Source organism: Amborella trichopoda, chromosome 3 (genome assembly GCF_054954075.1).
Source record: "Amborella trichopoda isolate Santa Cruz 75 chromosome 3, AtrichopodaSantaCruz75HAP2 v2.0, whole genome shotgun sequence".
NCBI lineage: Eukaryota > Viridiplantae > Streptophyta > Magnoliopsida > Amborellales > Amborellaceae > Amborella > Amborella trichopoda.
Window position 1 is genome coordinate 46,103,291 of NC_142338.1, and position 24,642 is coordinate 46,127,932.

General features: G+C 38.2%; 1 protein-coding gene across 18 annotated transcripts in view; it reads left to right on the plus strand.

Annotated features, from left to right (window-relative positions):
* Positions 1–573: 573 nt before the first annotated feature.
* The window catches only part of LOC18443907 (DNA (cytosine-5)-methyltransferase CMT3), a 53,375-nt gene continuing 29,306 nt past the window's right edge, over positions 574–24,642 (plus strand). For 8 of the 18 annotated variants that reach the window (XR_016051330.1, XR_016051331.1, XR_016051332.1 and 5 more), the window contains exons 1-9: positions 574–1,943; positions 2,572–2,606; positions 2,716–2,812; positions 3,168–3,275; positions 5,454–5,573; positions 5,759–5,855; positions 18,445–18,659; positions 18,799–18,864; positions 18,966–19,196. Coding sequence is in view for 7 of the 18 variants with exons in the window: in XM_020673304.2 (XP_020528963.2) it covers positions 678–1,943; positions 2,572–2,606; positions 2,716–2,812; positions 3,168–3,275; positions 5,454–5,573; positions 5,759–5,855; positions 18,445–18,659; positions 18,799–18,864; positions 18,966–19,196 (2,235 nt within the window). In the remaining 11 variants the exon portion in view is untranslated. Of the gene's footprint in view, positions 1,944–2,571; positions 2,607–2,715; positions 2,813–3,167; positions 3,276–5,453; positions 5,574–5,758; positions 5,856–18,424; positions 18,660–18,798; positions 18,865–18,965; positions 19,197–24,642 lie in introns of all 18 variants that reach the window. The other 10 variants (XR_016051335.1, XR_016051338.1, XR_016051339.1 and 7 more) reach the window with 3 other exon arrangements.

The following is a 24,642-nucleotide window of genomic DNA, read 5'->3' on the forward strand; positions in this document are numbered from 1 at the left end:
TAAGTTTTTTTTGAAAAGAGATAGAGGATGCAGAACAATGGGTTACGGGAAGAGGGTGGAGAGAGAAGGTGACACAAATTTGGTGAAACAACTTGGGCGCTAGTGAGAGAAAGAGAGGGCAAACAAAACAACTTGGGAGCTAGAGAGAGAAAGAGAGGGCAAACAAAACAACTTGGGAGCTAGAGAGAGAAAGAGAGGGCAAACCAAAGGAAATTTAGGAAAGGACAATGGATACCGGGGATCCTCGTCCTTTAAGTAACACAAAGAATCTGTACCGTCCATATAGATCAACGGTGCACACAGCCGCAGCCCAACTTGAATAAAAAGGGCTGCAGCCCTATAGAAACTGAAACCATAAAAGTTCAAGAGATAGGCCCCGCCTTAGCCAACACCGCAGTGCACTTTAACAAGCTGTCATTAAACTACAACCGTACGATCATATCTCTCCTTATTCGAACCGTCCATTCGACATCTCGTCTACTAACTCAAACGATAAGCGTTATATGCCAAATTTCCACGCGTGAGTACCCCGCACGTATATATCCAACCTGGCATATTCATATTGCGCGCGCTCTCCTCAGCTGCATCCACTGCGACTGAGAGAGTCCCGGCGTCACTGCCCTTTTCTAGGGCAAAACTTTGCCCCCGTTTCTTCAAGATTAGGGCAAGTTTCTTCAATGGAGGACCGTAAAGTGCTTAGAAGATCGCCTGGAATGGCGTCAAGCTCTGCAATGCTCAGAAGATCGCCTAGAATGGTGTCAAGCTCTGCAAATATGGGGCAAACTTTGCCTTCTTCGAGCTTTGGTGGTTCAGTTAAAGAAACTCATTTGCCCAGTTTAGGGCATGGTTCTTCAATGGAGGGCAAGAAAGATCTCAGAAGGTCGCCTAGAATGGCGTCAAGCTCTGCAAATATGTGGCGACCTGTGCTTTCTTCAAGCACTGATAATTCAGTTAAGGAAACGTCTTCTCCAAATGTAGGCCATGGTTCTTCTAGGGTTGACTGTAAATTGCTAAGAAGGTCACCTAGAATGGTTTCAAGCTCTGCAAATATGGGGCAAACTATGCCTTCTTCAAGGACTGATGGTTTAGTTAAAGAAGCTTCTTTGCCAAATGTAGGGAGTGGTTCTTCAATGGAGGGCAAGAAAGAGCTCAGAAGGTCACCTAGAATGGTTTCATGGTCCGCAAATATAGGGCAAACTATGGCTTCTTTGAGCACTGATGTTTCAGTTGAAGAAACTTCTTTGCCAAATGTGTCGTGTGGTTCTTCAATGGAGGGCAAGAAAGAGCTAAGAAGGTCGCCTAGAATGTTGTCTAGATCTCTAAATATAGGGCAAACTAAGCCTTCTTTGAGCACTGATGGTTCAATTAAAGAAACTTCTTTGCCAAATGTAGGGCATGGCTATTCAATGGAGAGCAAGAAAGAGTTAAGAAGGTCGCCTAGAATGTTGTCTAGATCTCTAAATATAGGGCAAACTAAGCCTTCTTTGAGCACTGATGGTTCAGTTAAAGAAACTTCTTTGCCAAATGTAGGGCATGGCTCTTCAATGGAGAGCAAGAAAGAGTTAAGAAGGTCGCCTAGAAATGCGTCATACTTTGAAAATTTTGGGCAAAATAAGCTGTCTTCGAGCGTTGAGCATTCTGGTACAGCACTTTCTTTGCCAAATTTAGGGCACGTATCTTCAATGGATTACAAGAAAGCTCTCAGAAGGTCACCCAGAATTGTTTTGTGCTCTGAAAAATCAGGGAAAAATAGGAGATCTTTGAGCACTGACAGTTCTGTTAAGGTAGATTCATCCCCTGATTCTGTGTGTGAGGTCTATCAGAGGAGAGTGAAGAAGCAGAAAGTGGGTGAGAAAGTGACAAATGAGGAATGCAGGTTGATTGGGGCTCCGGTCGACTTGGAGGAAGCACACAACAGATGGCCATGGCGTTATAATGTCGAGGTATGATGTTCTCTTGGCTGTAAGAGAGAGACTTTTTGATATTCCATTCTGTGATTTTCTTGTATAATGATGTTGAGGAGTTGCCATTCCTTTTTGAAATTGGGTTTTGTTGATCTATCGAGAGAGAGAGAGAGAAAAAAAAAAGTGTTTTGTGAAATCTTTTCCAGAGAGAGAAAGATCTTCAGGTATTGCCATTCCATTTTGAGATTCGGTTTTGTGGATTTATCAAAAGAAAGAACATGGTGTTAAGTGTTTTTTCACATGTTTTTGAAGCATTTGAATATCATCATGTATGCCTATGGAGCTCATTTCCACGCATCTGTGCATCAGAAGTGGTTTATTCATATTCTGAAGTCTTTCTGTGGCTTCAATGGTATTGAACCATGCATACTTGATGAATACCATAATTCACACTTTCAACTATAAATAGCTTATTACTGTGACCATGCTTCCAAGTTAACTTTTGGAATTCATGTGAAGCTCTGGCAGTTTAATAATTTTGAGGAGTCTCTTACCGGATGGGCATTATCATTTTGTTATAAAACATAGAAATATTGGCGATACATTATTAAAATTAGTGCATATTCCATTTGTTAGTTACTAATTTCCACTTTTTGGTTTTCTTCAGAAAAGTGGCAGAAATTCCAAGAAAAATTGGTCAATGTAAGTCAGTCTTCTTCCCTTTTAAATTGTCAGTCATCTTATCTTATCCTTTTGCTGCTCCATTTATTTGGACTCGAGTTCCTGTGATGCTTAGGAGTCATACTTACAGGGATTCTGATGAACTTATTTTGGATGTGAGATGTCATTACTTGCAAGCTGATATTTGTGGGCATAAATTTAATCTAGGTGACACCGCCTATGTGAAGGTAAATGATGTTGGTCCATTGTGATCTAAAATATTTTGGTTTCTTATGTGCAACTGCTTGTAATGCCAGCCCATGTTAATGACAAATGTAAGATATGTATTTGAAAGTTGGTACTCTGATGAACTAAGTTGTATAGAACATAAGAGGTTGGAAATAGAAAAGAAGTTGGATATAGAAAATCAGTTCTGATTTGACAATTAGAAAAGAGAACCCAAGTTTGCTGTTCTGTTTTTGAATTTGTATCTCACGACCTAGAGAGAACCCAAGTTTGCTATTCTATTTTTGAATTTGTATCTCATGAGCTAGAGTTGTCACTAAATGTGTCAAGTTGTAATGAGCTCTGTATTTCTTTTAGGGCCAGAAGGGAGGACCCAACTACATTGGTAGAATCTTGGAGTTCTTTGAGACAATGGATGGAATACAATATTTCAATGCCCAATGGTTTTTCAGGGCTGCAGATACTGTGAGAATGTTGACTATGCTTTTTCCCTTTTTACATGTTTTGTTAATAGGCCTGCTTATTGGGTCAGGTGGTCCGAGATTGGACCCAGTGGGTCGGGGCATCAGGCCAATGGCCTAGATTGAATATGGCTGGATTTGATAACTAGCAATATTGTTCATTTTTTTATTTTTGAATTTTAAATTTTTTCATCAATCTAATAGGCCTGAAATTTTGGGGTATGTGTGCTAGACTTGCACTAAACAAATAAAAAATATAATGTGCACAACAAAGGAACAAAATACTCCTATAATGTTCATCAATAGGGGCAGGGGTATATTGCTCATTGTTATTTGCAAATTATTTTGTTTTATTCTTTTGGTGCGCCTATGTTAGGTGCACATGTTCAACTGGATTTATTAAAAAAATAAATGCCAAACAGTGTCCATTTAACTGGATTTATTAAAAAACTAAAAACCAAATTAAAAACTAAAAACCAAACAGTATCGCACTGTTAGACTGGTACTATTTCATCAGCAAGTGGGTACAACATCTCTTATATATTTGTGTGTGTGTGTGTAAAAAGATTACATGTGCTATGTTCAATATTTCCACACTTCACAACCCTTTCAAAAAAACCATCATAGGGGCATTTGTCTGACAACAAATTTGTAGATAGTCTTAAAATTACCTGAAAAGGATTTTGAGCTCATCTAACCCTAGATATTGCAAGACAACCCCCCGCACAAAAAAAAACAAACGCAAAAAAAACATCAAAAAGACAATCAAAATTGATAGTCCTCATTAACTATTTTATCTCATGCATCAGAAAAACATTTTCTATTTTTCTCTTTATTCCTTTTTTTTTTGAAATTTTTTCACTATCTTCTTTGATAGGTTCCAGAAACTATGCAAAATTATGGGGTCACACAAGTAAACCCTGAGATGGTGTTTGGAATAGTGGACATATGAAAGTCAATATATATATATATATATATGTGTGTGTGTGTGTGTGTGTGTGTGTGTGTATGTGTGTGTGTGTATTTATTATATATATGGAAGCATCTACGCAACGCCTATGGGTGAAATGCTACAATGATTTCTCCCATAGGCCAATTGCCGTCCGAAAAAATCGGATGGCGTGCGTTTTCGAACCCCATGGATCTAGCATTTTTGTGGCAGGTACTGTCATAAACATACTAGGTCCGTGGTGGTCCAAAAATTCACGCGGAACCACACATATGGCGCCATCCATTGCAGGTCCATTCAATAAACCGCCATGAACATAACAAGTCCGTGATGGAGGCGAAATATTATGGCATTTCGCCTATAGGCGTTTTTTAGGTTGTTCATATATATATATATATATATATATATCGAGAGAGAGAGAGAGAGAGAGAGAGAGAGAGAGAGAGAGAGAGAGAGAGAGAGAGAGAGAGAGAGAGAGAGAGAGAGAGAGCATATACTATGCTCTTGTGGGAGCATATTGTACATCTGCTCCCTCGATCAGAGGACCTACTTGGGAGGATTTTTTCAATTTGAAAATTTGGGATCCATCTAGTAATCACTAGATGATTATTCTCAAAATAAAAAAATGAGTTTTTGAACACTTAGATTTCATCCTGGAAAAATTGGATGGTCTCTATTCAATCTTGAGAATTTTAATTTTTCTTTTTCAAATCTATAGATGGTGAAATTAGAATTTTTATTTATTTTTTAATTGAGGTTAGTCTATGGGTTGTAGAGGTTACATCCCCACATTTTGGGGTCCTAAAATTAATCTTATATGGGGTTTTAACTGAGGGAGTAAATGGACAATATACTCCCGCGGGAGCATAATATCTTTTGGTGTGTGTGCGTGTGCGTGTAGACGGTCCTTTACTCTGGTATGTGGAATTGTATAGAATGGATGCACCAGATTGACTTTGGGTTTCTGGATGGCTGACTTTGTTGATACATTTTTTCTTTAAATTTTTGTACGTGTGGTGAACCCCTAAATTTTGACGCATGTGCACTTTATCATATAAACATAAAATAATAATATGCACAAGGCCAAAATATGTGTCCCATTGTGCAGAAAAAAAAAATATGGACCTGGCCAGCTCCTAGTTCATGTGATGGTTGGTGTTGACCTGAAGTGTTTACCACTCTATTTATCAATTCTATTATTCATGCTTGATTGTGTTTGTGCCTCTTTCTCAGGTTATACAAGGCTTGGCTTCTCAGCATGACAAGAAGCGTATATTTTACTCTGATCTAAAAAATGACAATTTACTGGATTGCATCGTCTCCAAAATCAAGATTGTACAAGTAACACCAAATGTATGGATCTGTATAAAGTATCATAACTTAAGATTATCTCTCACGCATGAAAAAGTTTTTAGATGTTGGTGATTCCTTTTTTGACTTTAACTTCAAGAGTTCAGGGCTCATCTTTGTAATCTTGATCTTGGCATTTCGTTTTCATTCCTTTTGGGTGTATTAAAAGTATATTGATCTTGTATCAGGTAAATTTGGCCAAAAGGAAGTCCATTCCACCTTGTGATTTTTATTATGATATGAGCTACTCCATACCATATTCAACATTTTCTAATATACTATCTGGTAAGTTAGAATGTAATTTACTGTTTGTTTTTTAGATAACGTGATAAAAGTTGATGGTACTGTTTCACTATCAATTGTCTTCTCTTTCCTTTTGTGGCCATGCTTTTTTGTTAAATATATTGATGGAGAAATTTTGGCATCAATGAATATGTATCTATATTTTAAAGTGAAGTATTAGTACAAACATGGATTGATTTTTATATGCATGTGTTATGCATGCAAAAACCTGGCCAGTCATGTACACAAACAAGATTGCAATACATCCAATGAAAAATTTGTGCCTGCATGCATAAATGCTTAGGCACACACTTCCACATGTATATACACATGCATATATATATATATATATATATATATATTATTTGATAATTAACTCTTTTACTCATTAATAGTATAACTGGCTCAATTGTTATGCATAGAGAAGCAACAACGATGAGATTGGCTTCACATAGGCCCATATTTGAGATCAAATATTTTGCCACTAAATCCAATAGTATACACATGATGGCTTGAGATATCCAAGAAAATGGCATTCTTAAATTTCATGTAGGACAGCTGCCATCCTCATGGGTTCATGGACATTCTTCTAGAAATTTTTTTAACTTGTGTTGGGTTCCCTTTTTAATGGATGAAAGGCTTGTGAAGCCAATGACTTGTGTCCATTGAGGAGAACTTCATTACGTAATTTTCTATTTTTTTAACAGATTCTAGTGGAGTGTACGAGCATAATAACATTTGGGAAAATGGAAAATGATATAAAAAATTGGAAATATCTTTTTGTTGAGTAAGCATCGGAAATATCTTTTCTCTTGAGAGTTTGGCATCAAGATGGTGTTTGTGGAATCATATAGAAAAAAGGACTACAAAACTGGAAAAATAAAATTCTTTTGCTTATGCCTCTTTTCGATGTTTTAGAGAGAGGTGGTTAGAAAAATATGGGGAGGATGTGCCATTGCGAAAATGAGGAGGGAACTAAAGGGAATAAGGAGGGGACAACTAACACAAATTAAGAGTGCCTCGATTTTAAAAATTGAGAGGGACGTTTTCAAGAAGATATCAGTAGGAGGGTGGTGGGGAAAATGAAGATAGGCCTAAAGGGTAAGTGATAGAAAGACAAGATTATAAAAATGGTATCCCTTACTATGTGGTGGGTATCTTATGAAGATGGACTGAACAATTTTAGGATCTAATTTTGTCCTATTTTGATGGGGTATTAGGACATGGGCATGCATCCCCATACTCTGAGGTGATCAAGGGATGCAGCACAACTAGTGAAAATCTCATAAGAAGTTAGTGGGACAACTTTTGTGGGAGTCCGATTAAGGATATAGTTTGTTAGCAGAATAACTTCTCCCCAAAAATCGAGGGAGAGCTTAGCATGTCTCATCATACTCCTCACCATTTCCATTACGGTCCTATTCCGACTCTCAGTTACCCTTTTGTTGAGTGTGCGGTATAGTATACTGATATATAATACCATGCTTAATACATAATTCTTTAAATAGTCGTGCGGAATATTCTCCACCCCTTATTAGATCTAAGGACTTTAATTTTCTGGTTTGTTTGGGTTTCTACCTCGGCGTTATACTCTTTGAACTAGTTTAGGGCTTTGGACTTTTCACTTATAGATAGACATGGCCAAATGGGGGTGATCATCTATAAAGGTGATAAAGTACTTCTTACGGCCCTTACTGGTCCCATTCATAAGTCCACAAATATCACTATGGACAACCTGTAATATGTTAGTAGCTTTCTGAGCTTCTACAAAGAATTTGTTAACCAGCTTTCTTTGAACACATGATTCACAGACTCTGGTTAAATCTCCATTTAGATTACTTAATAATGCCTCTCTCTTTAATCTCTCCATCCTTTTAGGATTTATGTGCCCTAGGCTCTCATGTGGTATATCTACGCATCATCATTGTTATCATTATAACACGAGACATAGGAATGAAATCCTTTATTGCCATTGAAAATAAACCATCTAGAAGATGACCATTCATGATCTCCATATTTCACCTCTACCTTATTACCAGAAAAAATAGTAGAGTCACTAGCCTTAGCCAATTTAGCGACCAAAACTAAACTCATCCTCATCTCAGGAGCATAAAGAATTTGCTTTAGGACCATGCTTTTGCTATTCTCAAGTTGAAGGATGAAATCTCCAATACCTAGAATTTCAGTCTTTTGATTCCTACCCATATAGATATACTGTTCCCTAGGGGCAACAAGCTTGAAATTTCTATATCTATCCTTGGCGTTTGATGCATGGGCAGTGCACCTTGAGTCAAAACAATATGACCTTACTTTAGGGTCAGCTAGCATGGTCTCAAGGACCACAAGCATGCTCCCTATTGCCCTTAGGATTTGCATTCTTGGGTGTTTTGCAATACTTAGCAATGTGCCCAAATTTCTTGCAGTTATAACACTGGATATTCTTAAAATCCTTTTTCTTCTTAGACCCCTTTTGCCCTTTTTGATTCTCATTCATTTTGTTCTTGTTCTTTCTTTGCCTTTCTTCTTCTTGAGTGAACTAGAGTCAGGTTTAAGGTTTACTAGATTTACAGAGTCATTCAAGGCTGAAGTATTGCGAGATAATCTCCTTTCTTCCTCGGCTTTAAGTTTGGTGATGATCTCGTCCAACTTTGGCATGCTCTCCCTTGCAGTAAGGCCTCAAATGAAGTTCCCATGAGCTCAGCTTAGAATTAGCCACTGGAAGATTTGTATATTTTCATTCTGCTTAACTTGTGCAGCCTCGAGTTCACAAACTAAAACTCTAAATTGCTCTATATGCTCAGTTAATTTTCCTCCTTCCTTCATCTTAAATCTGGGTATTGTTTCATAGCCATTATCTTTTTAGTGAGAGAAGGTGATGCATAATCAGTCTCAAATCGTTCATGTATCTCCTTTGCAGTCTTTAGGTGCTTATACTCAAGAGTATGGGTGTCATCCATGGCCATATGTAGCACATGCTTTGCTAGAGTGTTTTTACTCTCCCACTGAGCATAAGCATCTCTTACGGCTTGCCTTTCATAAGCATTTCCACTTGGAACAGGTGGCAGGTCATCAGTAAGCATTTGGCTAATTCCTACAAAGAGGACATAACCTATTTTTCCTTTCCAACTAGTATAATTCTTCCCATCAAAACTTTTAAACTTAATATAGGAAACCTTTTGAAATCATGTTTTTTGGACCCAAAAAAAAAAAAATGGCATAAAAAAAATAGAGGCTTTGACACCAATGAAAGGTGTGGCTATGTAGAACTCAAGGTATTAAATTAAAAAAAAAATTTCTTTTACTTTTTTTCAAATAACTGAATTTCACTTACATAGACCACAATATGTTACTCTAAATTAAAATAGTGCCCTAGATACAACCTAGAATCTTTATTTTTGCTGCTAAGAGAAATAGAAACTATCCAGGATATTTAAACTAACTTCTACTATGTTTTTTAGCGCAAAATACGTTCATGAAAATTTACCCGAAAATAGGAAATAGCATTAAAAATTAATTAAAACTGCTAGGAAGGCTTACTGGAAGATGCTTGGAGTTACTCTATTAGGTCTTGGTACACCCGACACTTGATTCCCTGACCAATGACGCAATTTTACTCCTTAAGGTATTGTTGAAAATTCTGAGATAAGGAAGCTTTATAGACAATACTTTTTTTTGGGGGTTTTAGAGAGCTCAAAAATAAACTAAGGTTTCTACAAACCTTATAGGAATAAATTAGAGTTGAATCTGTGGGTTGATCTCTCTCTAAGCTAGGCTTTTCTCTTCTTTCTTCAAAATACAACAAACGCTTGCTCTAGTGTTTCTCTATAACACTACCTATACTTTTCTTTAAGACAAAATATAGAAGAGAGAGAGAGTTGGCGTGCCTCCCTATGGTTAAGAGAGGGTGGCGTTTAAAAAATAAAGGGAGAGAATTTTGGGTATAAGAGAGAAAGAGAGGATCTATTGGGGCATGAGAGAGATAGAGGATCTAGTAGTTTTAAAAGGTTCAAACTTTTATAGAAAGAATTCTAGATCCTAATTTAATAGGATTCCTTCTAAGTATTGTCTTATTCAGTTTCTAGCTAGACAGTTAGGATAAATAAGAATCTATGGGTTGAGAGAGATTTAATCAAAGCCATCCATCCAAAAAATCAGCCATCATACTTTTTGATGGAAAGATAGAAACCTTATCCTTTTATACTTTGACCCAATCCAACTCCTATTTAAATTTGAAAATACAATCAAATTTAAACACTATCTAGATCTCTCAAGATCTGAATTTTAAATAAATCCCATTAGAAAAGCAAATCAAATCTTATTTAAAATAAAAGCTTTCCTATATTATCTTATTCAAATTTTGAACACATCAAGAAAGTGGGGTGTGCCCCTACTTCCTAAAAGAATGGCATGGAGCCTTATATTTAGAAATTTTGGGTGTGCCACCTTTTAGCTAAAAAGGTGGCGTGCACCCCCTTCTTGCATGAAAGTGTCTTGCTCCCCTATTTTGCATAAAAGGTGGTGTGGTCCCCCTTTTCCTTAAAAGGTGGTATGGCCAAAATTGTTTTAAAAAAATGGGGCGTGGCCCACTGGGTGGGGCCACATGGTCCCCACACTTTAAAAACAAAACACATACATGTGGGGCTGGATCCTTAGTCCCACATGTATTATTTTAAGTTCTGAAATTTCAGAAATACTTTTTTAATAAAAATTACAAACAAAAATAATATTTTAACATTCTAAAAAAATATTTCGAAATCAAAGAAACTTTTTTAATACCAAAATAAAATATGCTAGGAGGGGACTGGTACCATTGAGTCAAAATAAGAGACATTAAGGGCACTTTATTCGCCCCAGAAACCATGATGCAGTACTATTTTCTTATCCGATAAACAAAGATCCATGACCCATAGTCTCATTTCTAGGGCTCATGATTGGCTTGTCAAAGTTGGACAATAAATGATGGGACCATGATCCTAGAATGTGGATTTCAATCCCCCTTTTAAGAGCAAGTTTAGCACTCCTACCACAGTACAAAGAGAGCTCTCTCTATGCACATGTACATGTGTCCCTCTGTCGGTCAGCTTTTCAGTGATGCTGCTGTTATGTGTACATGCCGTGTGGATATTTTTTAAGGCTTTGGCCCTTGCTCTCACAGAGCTACAACCTCACATAGCTTCACAGTTCTCCTGGCTTACAAACATATTCCTTGGCATCTATCAGATCTCAACAAGCAATAACCCACTGCAAACCCTTATCGGAAGTCAATTTTGGAAAGTATGCATTAGTGAGGGACACAAATTCCACCTCATTGCTTGGGATCAAGTGTGTCGACTTCAAAGGTTGGAGTATTAGGCTTCAAGAGACTACGAGAATTCAATTTAGCCCTCTTAGGAAGACTGGGTACCCAAGTTTGATTGATCCAGGAACGTTTGGCTTTCGGAGAGTTGTGAGTAATCAAGTTTTAACCGTTCATTCAATTTTTTAGTGATATGAGGCCAATATTTCTTCTAAGAAGGAGACATGTAAGACTAAAATTAACAATCAAGATGTATGAGAGAGAAAGAGGAACAACTATCAACACAATTTTCTGTACATGCATCAAAATTTTCATCCTAAAATTCGATATTTCAGCAAGTGAGTAAATGGAAAGAGAGAGGGTTGGGCAGCGTGTTGCAAAACTAGAGAGCTGCATGCTCAGGATTCAAACGACCAAATGAGAATTAAAGTTGAACTTGAGTTGCAGTTAATATGAGAATTTCAAATTATAATGAAAGTGCACAGATTCCCATGAAATTTAGAAACAGAGCTCCAACCATCAATTAAAAACATTTGGGAAATAACAACATAATACCAGCAAATGTCTTACAAGGTCATAGCTAAAACTTACAACTTCCAAATAATATGGCAAACATCTCGATTTATTCAAGTATGGTCTTTTCAGATACATAATGAGGTAAGTTAAAGTTTCAATTTCACAGCTTTCTATTCTCCAATAAGAGATAATGCCATTTCAACAGCAGCATAACAAACAGTGTTCCAAAAAAAGCTGGGCGGCGCCTAGACGGCTGGGGGGTGGGGGGTCCAGGCTACCTAGCGCCTAGAACCTAGGCGGCCCAGTAGAAAGAACCCCTAAAATCTAGGAAATCACATGGAAATCACAAAAATCTAGTTTTTGAGGTTTTTCTCTTTTTAAAATGGGCTCTAATGTGGTTTAGTTTTGAAATGAATCTAACCCACCTTTTTCCCCTCTTATTTTTCTAAAACAACCCTTAAACACCTCTCAATGAGGGGCATTTCCACCCTTGGGCAGCTGCTGAGGGGCAGGCCACCTAGGCCTAGGCGAGGTGCCCAGGCCCTCTGGACCCACCTAAGCAATGGGCGGCCTGCCTTTTGGAACAATTATAACAAAGTTAAACCTCAGATCTCTGCAAGAGTAAACTACAAAAACGCAAGAGTAACTTATTCTGCATAGGATGGTCCTCATAAATTTCAACCAATTGAGTAAAAAAAAAACCCAGTTTTAAAAAAATAACCCTAGAATAAACCCAGTTTTAAAGATATCAAATTATATAAGCAAATAACCGCATAATACAATCTCCTAAATAAGTTTTCATCAACAATAAAAGGAAAGAGAGAAAAACAATTATAAAAGGAATACTCATATTATTAACTCATTAAACCAAATAAAAATTAGTTCCATGACACAAAATCAATTAATCAAATACCTAAAGCCCAAAAAGTTTTGCATAATAAACATAAAATCCAAATTAAAACTTACCTTAATTAGAGGAATATATGGTTTCCTTGAAGTCAAATTAATTTGAATGCAAACCACGCAAACAACACTCATAGCAATTCTATCAATCACCAATCAATCAAACTCTCAAGCCCAAATAGGTTTCTTCTAGATGCTGAAAACCCACATCAAACTTTATGTGAAAAATTAGGAGAATACCCAGTATTCCCATCATTGATTATTTAAATTACCTAGTGCTGCTCCCCTTTGCTTGTTGTTTTGTTGAACCAGTGGTACTTTAGCATTGTCCTCAATTGCTGGCCTCTTTGTAGAGCAGGAAGCCAAAAGGACATGCTTAAGTTGAGAAGGAACTGTTTTTCTCGCTTTTGAAGTCTCGTTTCTCTCTTCAAACCCAACCATTCTCCAAAAATGCAAAAGCATGAAGGCTAGAGAAAGAAAGAGAGAAATTGGGTAAAGAATTAGCCACCCAAAATACGCAGACTTAATAGGTTTCTTGTTTAGAAATTAGGAAAGAAAGTTTGCAGGAGCCTAGAGAGGTGAATGGTAATGGGGAAAGGGATGAGAGAGAAGAAAAACATTGAAAAAGATGTGTTCAATTAAGCTTACATTGATGGTGTGAGGAAGATTGCCGCTTGTCACGATGCTAGTTGAAGCCCCACACTTTGACCGTGTGGCACTCGCACCTCAGTTCGTCAGGGACGAGTCAACCTTCCCAACCAAGAACACAAATGTGCACCAACCAGCACGAAGTGATTGCCAATAGTGCGTACCACCCACACACGCTAGCATGAATAACATAAGTATGCACACACAAAAGAGAGCAGCCACACACAGACACAAGAGGGACACAATAGAATAGGAAGAGTTTTGTATTTCACTAATGCTCAAGAGCTTACAAGGTCTAAGGTCCTCACTCTTCTGATGTGTGTTACAAATGAGGGTCCTCCCCCTTATATAGGCACTAGGCCTTACAACCAACGGTCAAGATTATTACACTTGGCAAACATCCGACGGCTAGGAACCTTCTAGCCTCTACAATGTTCTAGAGCATTCCATACTACCCTTCCCTTAGGATACATCTAGAAACCCATTTGAACTCTCATGAGTTTACTAGATTACTCTAGAACCTTCTGGCACCAAGTGATAAGAAAAATGGCTAGTGTATGTATATTGTACAAGGCATCATAGGGACAATGCCCACAAGAATATTTGTGGCATGATATATATATATATATATATATGAGAGAGAGAGAGAGAGGACTATTGTGAAAGAGTTATGAGGAAGAGTTTTGAGAGAGAGAAGTGGTAGTGTTTGATCCTTCGATAGAGAAGAAAATGGAGACCAGAGAGGGGAAGAGAGATAGAGTGAGGATGAGGATGATGAAGCTAAGACAAAGAAGCTGGTGCAAGATGGGTCTTTCTATTGGGTGTATGAGAGACAAATGCTCGTAAAGTTTTGATGGAAGTAAAACCTTACTTATTTCATCATCATTCGAGCCTTATCCCAATTATTTGGGTCTGTTACTTGAATTTCGTTATGCCATTCTACTCTATCTAGGCTGTACCCTCAGTAAGACTATATGTCACCATTCACCACTTTCATCCATGTCCTTTTGGGCTTCCCTCTTGCCCTTTTAGAGCCTTCCACTTAGACCAAATTGCTTCTCCTAACCGGTGTTGTATCAAGTGTACGTTGCACATGGCCAAACGGCTTAAGTCTACTTTCCCTTATCTTATCGCATTTTGAAGCCACACCTAACTGACCTAAGTTCCCTCGAATATATTCATTCCAAATTCTATCATTTCTTGTCTTGACACTCATCCATCTCAAGACCCTCATCTCAGTTATGCTCATTCTATGGATATGTTGTTTCTTATCCGCCAACATTCTGTACTATAAAACATGGCTGGTCTTACAACTGTAATGTAGAACTTCTCCTTCAGTTTTATTGGTATGTGGCAATCACATAAAAATCGGATGCACATCTCCACTTCGCCCATATAGCTCTAATTTTATGTACGAAATCTTCCTCAATCTGTCAATTCTCTTGGATTAGCAACCCAAGGTATCGTTAATAACCTATTTTAGGTATTCTTGGCCATCAATCTTAACTACTTCTTTGTTTCTACTCCTATTATTACTAAATTTGCATTCTATATATTTCTATCTTAGCTCGACTAATTTTTAAAAAAAACCTTTAGATTCTAGAGCATCCCTCCAAAGTTCTAACTTTGGGTTGATGCTGCCTCTAATCGCATCAATCAAAGCTATGTCATTCGCGAACAACATATGCCACAGTACCTCATGTTATATATGCCTAGTTAACTCATCAATATAGAAACACTACAAAGTGGGCGAAGGTTTGGCTCTTGGAGCGAAACGTTTTTCCCAACAAACACACCCTTGAGCTCATGTTCTCCCCACTTATAGAGGGCCTTCCCCCCCCCCCCCCCCCCCCCCTCCCCCATGTCCCCCTCTCCCCCCCTCGATTTCTCCTCCTCACCTTGTCTCCCTACCTCGCTAAGCCTTTTTCATTTCCATTTTCAAGTTTCCATAGATCTGTAAGATTTACACCATTTTTCGACCTCCAAATTTCATGATTAGAGGCAAATATACTTTTTAGCTATCATTGGGATTTGCTATGCTGGAACTGTGTTTCCTGATGGGGTATTGAGGTGTGACTTTACCTTCTGTTATATAAATCAATCATATACATACATACATATCGACATATATATATATATACACATACATATGCATATCCATAGACGTACATGTATATATATATATATATATATATATATATATATATATATATATATATATATATATATACATATACATATATGAATGTGTGTGTGGAGAGAGAGCATACATGGATGAATGATCCTTCGAAGCAGACGAGGAAATAGGTAGTCTTTGCATTGGAGAGATAGAGCATAGAGATTTGATGGTTATCCACCTACATTCCTTCAAGATGTCTTGGATGTGCTCAATGTTCGAAATTCGGCCGCCCATCCATCTCAGTGCCGGAAGGCCAAAACACCTAAGCGGGCTTCCTAGGCATCTTGCATCTAGGTTGCGCCTTGATGCGGGCAAGCCAAGGAAGAAAGTAGGCACTCAACCCTTGCTTAAGAACTCCTTGTGGGCCTAACCTGTCCTTGTTTGTCGTGTGCCTGGCCAAGGCGGCCAGGCCCATAAACCGCCTTTGCAGACACATCTGACTTTTTGAGCACTGGATATGCTCGAGGATAAGTTCATGACATTGCTCTTGGAATTCCACTCTCAAGTAGTACTGTACCAGCGGATGATTTCCACTTTCATAACCTTCCTCTAATAGGTCAATAAAAAAAAATGAGGACTTTTGGCCGATCAGCCTAATCAACAATACCCATAAAATCATATACAAAAGTGACACCTGAGAACATGAGTAAAGTCCTAGCCCTAAGACTGCAAGAAGTGCTCGAAAGCATAATATTGGTCCATAGGTGTATTCTTCTCAAGGAGCCACTAAGTCCATAATAGAGTCCTAATCACATGCGTCCATTTCTAGTAGGCATAAATCAAATGACCCTTTTTATCTGTCCATCCTTGACAAACTCTGTACTACAACAATGATATTCCATGTCAGCCCCTAAATATGGCCTTGTTTCTTGGTGAGTTAGTGTTGCAGTAACAATTTAGTTGGTATCGACTGAATGGAATAGGCAAAACTTCGAGGGATTCTACATTGACTTAACTCAAGGGAAGAGTCAAAACTACGTTAATCTAAATCTAGCAGGCCTTAAGAAAGGATTTTGGGGCTTTTTAGGGGCAGATGTTTACTGGCATTTGATGTCCATTGTGAGGAGTCACCCCTTGAAATGCACCCAAACAACTTGCATAAACTACGTCCATGTAGTGTTACATGGACACAGTAACGAGTGTCACTGTCCAGTATGTGTTGAAGGTTTCTATTACTTCAGCTTAAAAGCGGTTACAGCTAGACACCTTTGTACGCTTATTATTAGTGAATAAAATAATTCATTTTTGAAGTAGATATACAAAATTTTATTTTCATATTTATTCACTAACTAGAATTGGTGGAGTGATATAGCCTTTAACATCTATATAAGAGGTCTTGAGTTCGATCCCAGCCTTAAGAAAACTGTATATTATCGGGATCTGGAGTTGTTGAGAGCTTTGAACTGTCGACATATGACACGAGTTGAATGCTGGACTACCGGGGTAACACTGCCTGCAGAAGTTGTTAAGATCTGATGGCTACTCCAAAGGAAACCATGGGCCCGTTGGAGAAAGGGTTGTCTTTTGCTTTCCCTTAAGTGAAATGCTGTCCACTTTTCTCTGTTTGGCAAATTTTGTGAATCCTATGAGGTCAAGCCTCACAATTGTTGCTGGACTTGCATCAAATTGGAACCATGTCATTATTGATGGCGCCTCATGCAATTTTGTATTTCATGGGTGAGTAGAGAAGCCACATGATGTCCAGAGTAGCCAATATATTTGATGAGATCTTCTAGAGCTGCGAGATGCCTACCCCAAATAGTTGCGATAAGGCTACGATGATAATGATGATGATCTTCAAGTGTTGCAAGATCCTTGTGTGATTTGCACACAATTGGCGGGAAGGTAATATTCTGACAAATTCTATTAGGTAGAGAAAGGTATCTATATATCCATAATTTTAGTTGCCCCACACCTTGATGGCTCTATGAGCGGTCTTCTCTTGCTGATTATTGACATATTTGTACATTAATTTTGCATCGTGATCAGTTTTTTAAATGTAATTTTATTTATACATAAATGAATGAGAAATAACTAATGCTAAAAGTTCAAACTTTTCGTAGAAAATTACTTGCATGAATATATGGGGGCCATACTGGAGTTTTGGCCCCAAATACTAGACATCTATGACATGTATTACATGCTGACAAACATCGAGTACCAGGCTCGAGAAAGCAATCCACTTACAAAATCTCCTATTCAGGTTTCTTATCAAGATTTTGAACATCAAGTAGTCATCACAAATAAACAAACTAGTGATTTCAATAAACTAATTGATAAACAAAATTAATATTCTTCGTGAACTGGGAACAAACAATATGGACACTTCAAGTAAAGGCATAGTAATTGAGCTTACCCTGCAAATACTGAGTTTAGAACTGATGACAGTGTAGAGGACTAGGTTCCTTCCAGAAAACCTTTACGAGGATTGTAACGTTACATTCCCTGTCATATGACTGGTTGCACGAGAGTTAAGAAGTCATAAAGGCCCAAAGGGAACCACAAACAAAATGGTACTGCCCTGTTAGAGCACTAGAACAAAAGTTGCCTTCTTTGGTATTGGAGGACGATTGACCTTACACCTTAGAGATCACCTATTGGTGTGGAAATGATGATTTTCAAGTCTTGACAGCAGGGAACAAATTCTCTCTGCTTGCCTATACGTATGAAAGGGCATATTCTAGATTAGTGTTTTGCTTTTTTTTTTTTTTTCCAAGGATTTCATTCCCTACAAATTCTGATTAGGGTTGTGTTTATTTCTTAAAATTTCTACAATTTGGCAACTTTGTTTCCATCACTATTCTGCATCATTTTTCTTAAAAGAAAAAATATACATGTCCTTGTTTATTTACCTTCTCAGTTATCCTTGATAGCTTTTAGGTTGCTGATCCCTAGTTTAATTCATGTAAATGTCTACTCAGGGATCCTGATCAATGTTTACCCTAATATTTCCTGATTTGTCATGGCTTGTTATATCTATACGAATATGTTTGAGTATTCTTGTCTTTTCATCGTCATGACTTCATTCAGGTTTTTTGAAATGACTTCAGAGACTTCAAATGGGAATAGTGATTCTTTGTCATCAGTTTGTACTGAAACTGGCTGTGTTAGTGATATAGCGAGTAAGTCTAGTACAAGGAAGGCATCTAGGAGTAATGAACCAGAAAGAACGGAGCTAACACTACTGGATTTATTTTGTGGTTGTGGTGGAATGTCCACTGGATTATCCCTTGGTGCTAAACTTTCCGGTGTGAATCTTGTGACTGTAAGTTTCTCTTTAGCAACATTTGCTCCCTTTTTAATATTTTAATTTCTCCTTATTGATATTCAGAAATTGCAATAAGATTCTGTACTAGTTTTATGTAACTTTAGTTCTATGTAACTTTTCAATTTCCATTATGTAGAGATGGGCTCTTGATCTGAATGAATCTGCTTGTCAAAGCCTGAAACTAAATCACCCAGAAACAGAGGTACACACGCGTTAATTGGCTGGCTGTTCTTAAATTGGCAAGTTAGAGTGCAAATGCATTCTTTCCCAATGATATTGAGTTTATAGTTGTCGATTTCTTAGGTCAGAAATGAGTCAGCGGAAGAATTTTTTGAGTTACTTAAGGCATGGGAGAAACTATGCAAGCAATATTGCCCCTCAGGAGTGGAAAAAGCACCTTCAAGGGGTTTGCAATCTGATGGGAACCCAAAGGAGGACTCTAAGATTCCATCGGGTGAATATGAAGTTTCACATTTTGTTGGCATTCGCTATGGTGACCATATTGAATCTGGAAAACGTGGTTTAATGTTTAAGGTAATAAAGATTTAGTGGCACTTCTAGAGATTGATCTTTTCATTTTCAAAACTATGGTGCTGCAAAGGATACAAATTCTCAAGTGGTCTTTAATATATTTTTGGATTATATTCCTTTATAAAGTTTGATGTTTGTCTCACAGAAAGTATTTCCAAGCATTAAGAGAAAACTACAAAAGATGACTTGGTTTTTTCTGCTTGTTGGTTTTGAAGCTTTGTGTATTTTATGAAGAAAATTTTTCTAACATTCCTTGTTATGTGTTGTTAACTAGAAAAAACATAGCATGTTGAAATGCACATTATCCAACAACGAAGAAGCCACTCTATATCATTTTTAGAAAAATGAATTCTGTAACATGCATATGTATGGTTTTTATTTTAAGGGAAAAGTTTATATAGAGCCGAGGCTCTAAACAATCAATTTTGAGCTTACCTCAAAAATTTCACTAGAAGAGGTTGTTTTGATGCCCAAATATCTTCAAATTGATCATCTTGACATCAAGAAGTATGGACATGAGTAAAAAAATGGATTTCAAGTTTTGGAAATAGTGTATTTTGTAACGCATTTTTGGATCGTCAATTTTCAAGTTTTCATAGATCTGTCGATCTACACTATTTTTTAAGCTTTAAATTTTATAAATAAATATAAAAATATATTTTAAGGCTATCACAAAGATTTCCAATATTGAAACTACATTTCTCGGCACTATTTGAAGGTAGGTTCTAATTTGATTGTTTAGAGCTTAGGCTCTATACAAACCGCACCTTATTTTAATGGATACCTGTAATACACATATGGTCAATTATATCATTCTGTAATTGCCAATTGGCATTTTAGGCTCCATTCTTCTTGAAAATGTTACTTGCATCTCTCCTCATTCCTATTGTTCTTCTATGGCCTTGCTCATTGTAACATGGTATTTTAGCCATCATAGATGAACTTGAGCGGTTTCATTTTAATGGGTTCTGAAATATTCCATAAAAGGTATAGAATGAGATATGCCTGTACGTGGTTCCAAGATTCCCATAAGGGCTAAGAGAAATCTATAAAACACCATTTTAGCCCTCGGAAACTACACCCTCTTGATTTGTGTACAGATACTAACTCAACTTAGAATACATTCAACGAGGTTACTTATCTTTTTTTTGGGGCATCTTCCTGAGTCGTATTAGTGTATTGGATTTTGCTTGTCATTTATTCGAAAAATGTGCATACATGGGGATTGATGTCAATTGACACATTGAGGCTAATGTAGTGAAGGAAATGTATCTCTAGATTTGGACAGTTTTCATTCATGAGTGAACCAAGTTATCTCATACTTATGATTTTGTTTAGGAGATATAAGTTGTGTTTCCTAAGGACAACTTTGGTGTCTGGTTTAACTAAGGAACTGCTGTAGTTCCACTGCTTCCCGATCTGCATCGAGGTTCAGATTGGGCAATTCTGTATAATTTAGTATATAATAGCGGAAACATATGAAATGTAGTCTAAATAGCCTTTATGGGTAGTATGCTTGGGGTCTTTGCACTTGGTTGTAAGTTCAAACCCCACTCTAAGCATTCATGTGGTTAAAATGCATTAATTTTGTTTTTTTGTTTTTATATATGTGTTGTATTGCTGGAGGAGTATTACATTGGAGAGTATTACAAGTAAGTGAGAGTCCAAAATCACCCTAACAAAGGGTGACTCAGTAAAAAATGTGCTAACCTAACATGTACAAAGTGGGCTTATAGAGTTACCCAGTTACATCGATTTACATGAAGCTTTTACAAAAACACAGCGAGACAAAAAACCAAAAACCGCGCCATATTAAGTCGTGTGCCACTGATCCTGAGCAAAAAAGGAGTCGGACCCAGGTTGCGCTTGTCCTTGGCCTTGACTTCGAGCTCCCTCTTTCGCCAAGTGATCTGGGTTGTCTTTGGACGTCCTCCATATATGCCTCCAGGAGACGTCCATATCCCTGACTATATGATCAATTTCGTCAAAAATTGAGGCTAGGTACCACGGTGGTGAGCTCGTTGTCCTTGCCCAGGAAATAACATTTTTTGAGTCTCCTTCCACTATCAGGGGTAGGCCCCAAGAAGGATTGAAAAGTTTTATGCCTATTAAAAGGGAAAGAGCTTCGACATGAAGGGAATCCTTTCTGCCTATGTATTCTGAAATCGCCAGGAGGACATTGCTTTGGTGGTCGCGAAAGACCCCCCCAGCCCCTACTGCGCCAGGGTTCCCTAGGGAGCACCCGTCGAAGTTTAGTTTGATATATCCTTGGGGTGGTGGTTGCCAGTTATAAGGTCTGGTTACCAATCTCGGTTGGTGATGAAAGACATTTATCCAATGGGTGAGGAAAAAACTTTCAGGGATCCCTGAAAAAACCTTGTGGTTAGAAGCCCAAAAGGCAACTAGAGAAATTGTCTCGTGTAATAGAGCTGGTGTGTGAAGTTTTGTTTCTTTGAAAATTCTAGAGTTTCTTTCCAACCAAATTGACCATATGGTTGCAGCAACTGTTGCCTTCCATAACAACCTTCCTGTCTTCGGCCAACATGAGTCTAGATCATAGGAGATCAAAGCCTTGACTGAAGGAGGGGTGACCCATTTGATGCCAAAAGTTGCAACACTTGGCCCCAAAGGTCAAAAGTATAGTCACAGTGAATGAACAAATGTTGGTTCGTTTCCTCCTCACACAGGCATAAGGCACACCTATTGGGGATCAGGATTCCTCTCTTTTGTAGTTGGTCTACTGTAAGAGCTCTATGTAAGCAAGCAAGCCAGTTGAAAGTTTGGACTTTTGGTGGAGCCATGGTGGCCCATACTTTGGATTGAATTGCTGTTGGATTTGGCGGAAAAGTTGGGGGTAGAGTTAAGCTTTTGTAGAAAGATGTTATCGAAAAGATACCAGAGGGAGCTAGAGTCCAGATGATAGCATCACTTCCCTGAGGCGAGGTGAAAATGGAGTGGAGGGAGGTCGAGAGTGACTGGAAGTGGTAGGTTTCCTCATCAGTAAGATTCCTTCGGAAGGAAGGGTTCCATACTCTACGTCCCTCTGTGAGGACCATTTCCTCGGCAAGAGAGGATTCTTTGTTTTGAGCCAGAGAGTAGAGGGTAGGGAACACCTCTCTTAGAGGAGAGGCCTATCCACAAATCAGACCAGAATCTCACTCTAGATCCCTCTCTAGGATGGAACCTTATGAATTTTTTGAATTGGGAAAGGACTGAGGAAAAGGATCTCTAGGAAAGTTTGGGGGTTCATTTTATTACTACATTAAAAGGGAGAGCCAAAGTAGGGGTATGAACCCTAAACCTCAACGTTAGTAGCCACGATCCTTACCGACTTTGCTGCGTCGAGTATTTGATATTATATTGACACATTAATTTATATAACATTTAGTTTATTTTTGCTTTTCTCAACTCTACTGGATAGCTGATTCGATGATCTGCATCAACGATCTGACCAAACCTTACCGGATCTTTAGGTGGACAATCCGCTTCATTGAACCATTTTTTAGAACATCGCAACTTGTAAGGGAGGAACTCCCCATGGAGCTATTACGTGCTATATTGCATCTTCAAGACATGAAGACTTTAGTTTATGATGCAAGATTAATGGGATAGTTCTTACAAGGCCAATTCAAGGGTTAACTCAATACTAGTGAAGGAGATTTAAATGTTTTTTTTCAACAATATTGGCAACTATTTGGCATTGGTTTAGTCTAGTACATTTTTTGTTGGTCTGTCCTATTAAGGATATGACGTGCAGGGACATACTGGTGCAAAAGACATTTATATTGGTTTTATTTATTTATTTATACTAATGCCTTGGGCATTATTTGTCTTGCTAACATAAAGGCATCGAAGAACACAATGGTTAATCTTTGTCTTGGGCAATCTATTGCTAATCCCTCTCCTCTCCTACACTTTTCCATAATCTCCATCTTCATTTTTTATGGTATCAGAGCTTGTTGGCTGAAGATTGGTCTAGGAGGCTTTCATCAAAAGGTGACATTTAACTATTTCTTTCCTTTCTTGATTATGGCCTTTTCTCTTTTAATATCTAAATCCTATCTTTCTTTCACTATAAATCCTCTCAAATCTAAACCCTATTTCTTCTTTCCCTTCATGGTTCTAGTCGTTTTTTTTTTTTTGAAATGTCAACTTTTGTATTGCTGTAGGAGAGAAGGTACAAGTAAGGGTTAGTCGGAGAGTGCCCTACTAGCCGGGACTCTCGGCAAAAAAGAATAGGTCTACAAACCCTATACAAAATGGAGTTATAAGTAAGTCCCTTTACAAAGTATACAATTAGTTTACAAAGAAGCACAAAAAATAAATTGCCTGTTCAAAGACAAGTGTTCTCCTAGGAGGATTCTTTGTGACCAGCCCAATGCAAAAAAAGTTAGGGGCCTAGTCTTCTTCATGGGCTTTGGCTCCGTCCTTCGCCAGTAGATCTGTGAGCTCGTTTGACGTCCTCGATGTATGCATCCATGAGACGGGCATATCCCTGCTAGGGTGTACAGTCTCGCCATAAAGAGGTGCAAGATACCAGTGAGGAGTGCCTATCCTAGAGGCCCAAGTAATGATATTTCAGGCATCACCCTCCAATATTAGGTTTTGTCCCCAAGATTGATCGAAGCTTTGCAGGTCTTTAAGGAGGGCCAATGATTCAGCATACTGTGAATCTTGGATGCCAAGGTATTTTGAGTAGGTGAAAAGGATGTTGTGTTGGTGCTTTTAAAGACACCACCCGCACCTGCATGATCGGAGTTTCCCTAGGAGCACCCATCAAAGTTAAGTTTGATTGCTCCTTGAGGGGGAGGTTTCCAGACACTTGATATTTTCTTTTTCTTTGGTTTGTGTAAAAGAATATTCTCCCATTGAATTAGGAAGGAATTCGTTGGGATACCCTTGAAGAGGGGGTGGTTTGACACCCAAAAGGTTATTAAGGATGTAACCTTTTGAAAGAGAGTTGGGGCTAGGCTGACCTTTCCTTGAAATATTATGGCGTTTCTTTCTTTCCAAAGCATACAAATGGTTGCTGCCACTGTTGCCTTCCATAGAATTCTTCCCGCTTTTGACCAGTGTGAGGCGTAATTCGAATCCAGTAGATCTTTGACCGTTGGTGGTGTTACCTAGTGGACACCAAAGAGTTGCAGCAGGAGACTCCAAAGGTCGTGTGCAAACTTATAGTGGAGGAAGAGGTGGGTGTTGGATTCCTCCTCGCAGAAACACATGCTGCACCTATTGGGAATAGGAATCCCTTTCTTTTGTAGGTGATCGACAGTTAGTGCCTTGTGGGAGCCAGCAATCCAGTTGAATGTTTGCACATTGGGAGGTGCTATAGTTTGCCATGCTTGAGAAAGCACCGATGTGGGATTGGGAAGGAAAGTAGGAGGTTGGGTGATTATATTGTAAAAGGAGGCTACAATAAACCCTTGAAGGGACGAGGGACCCCACC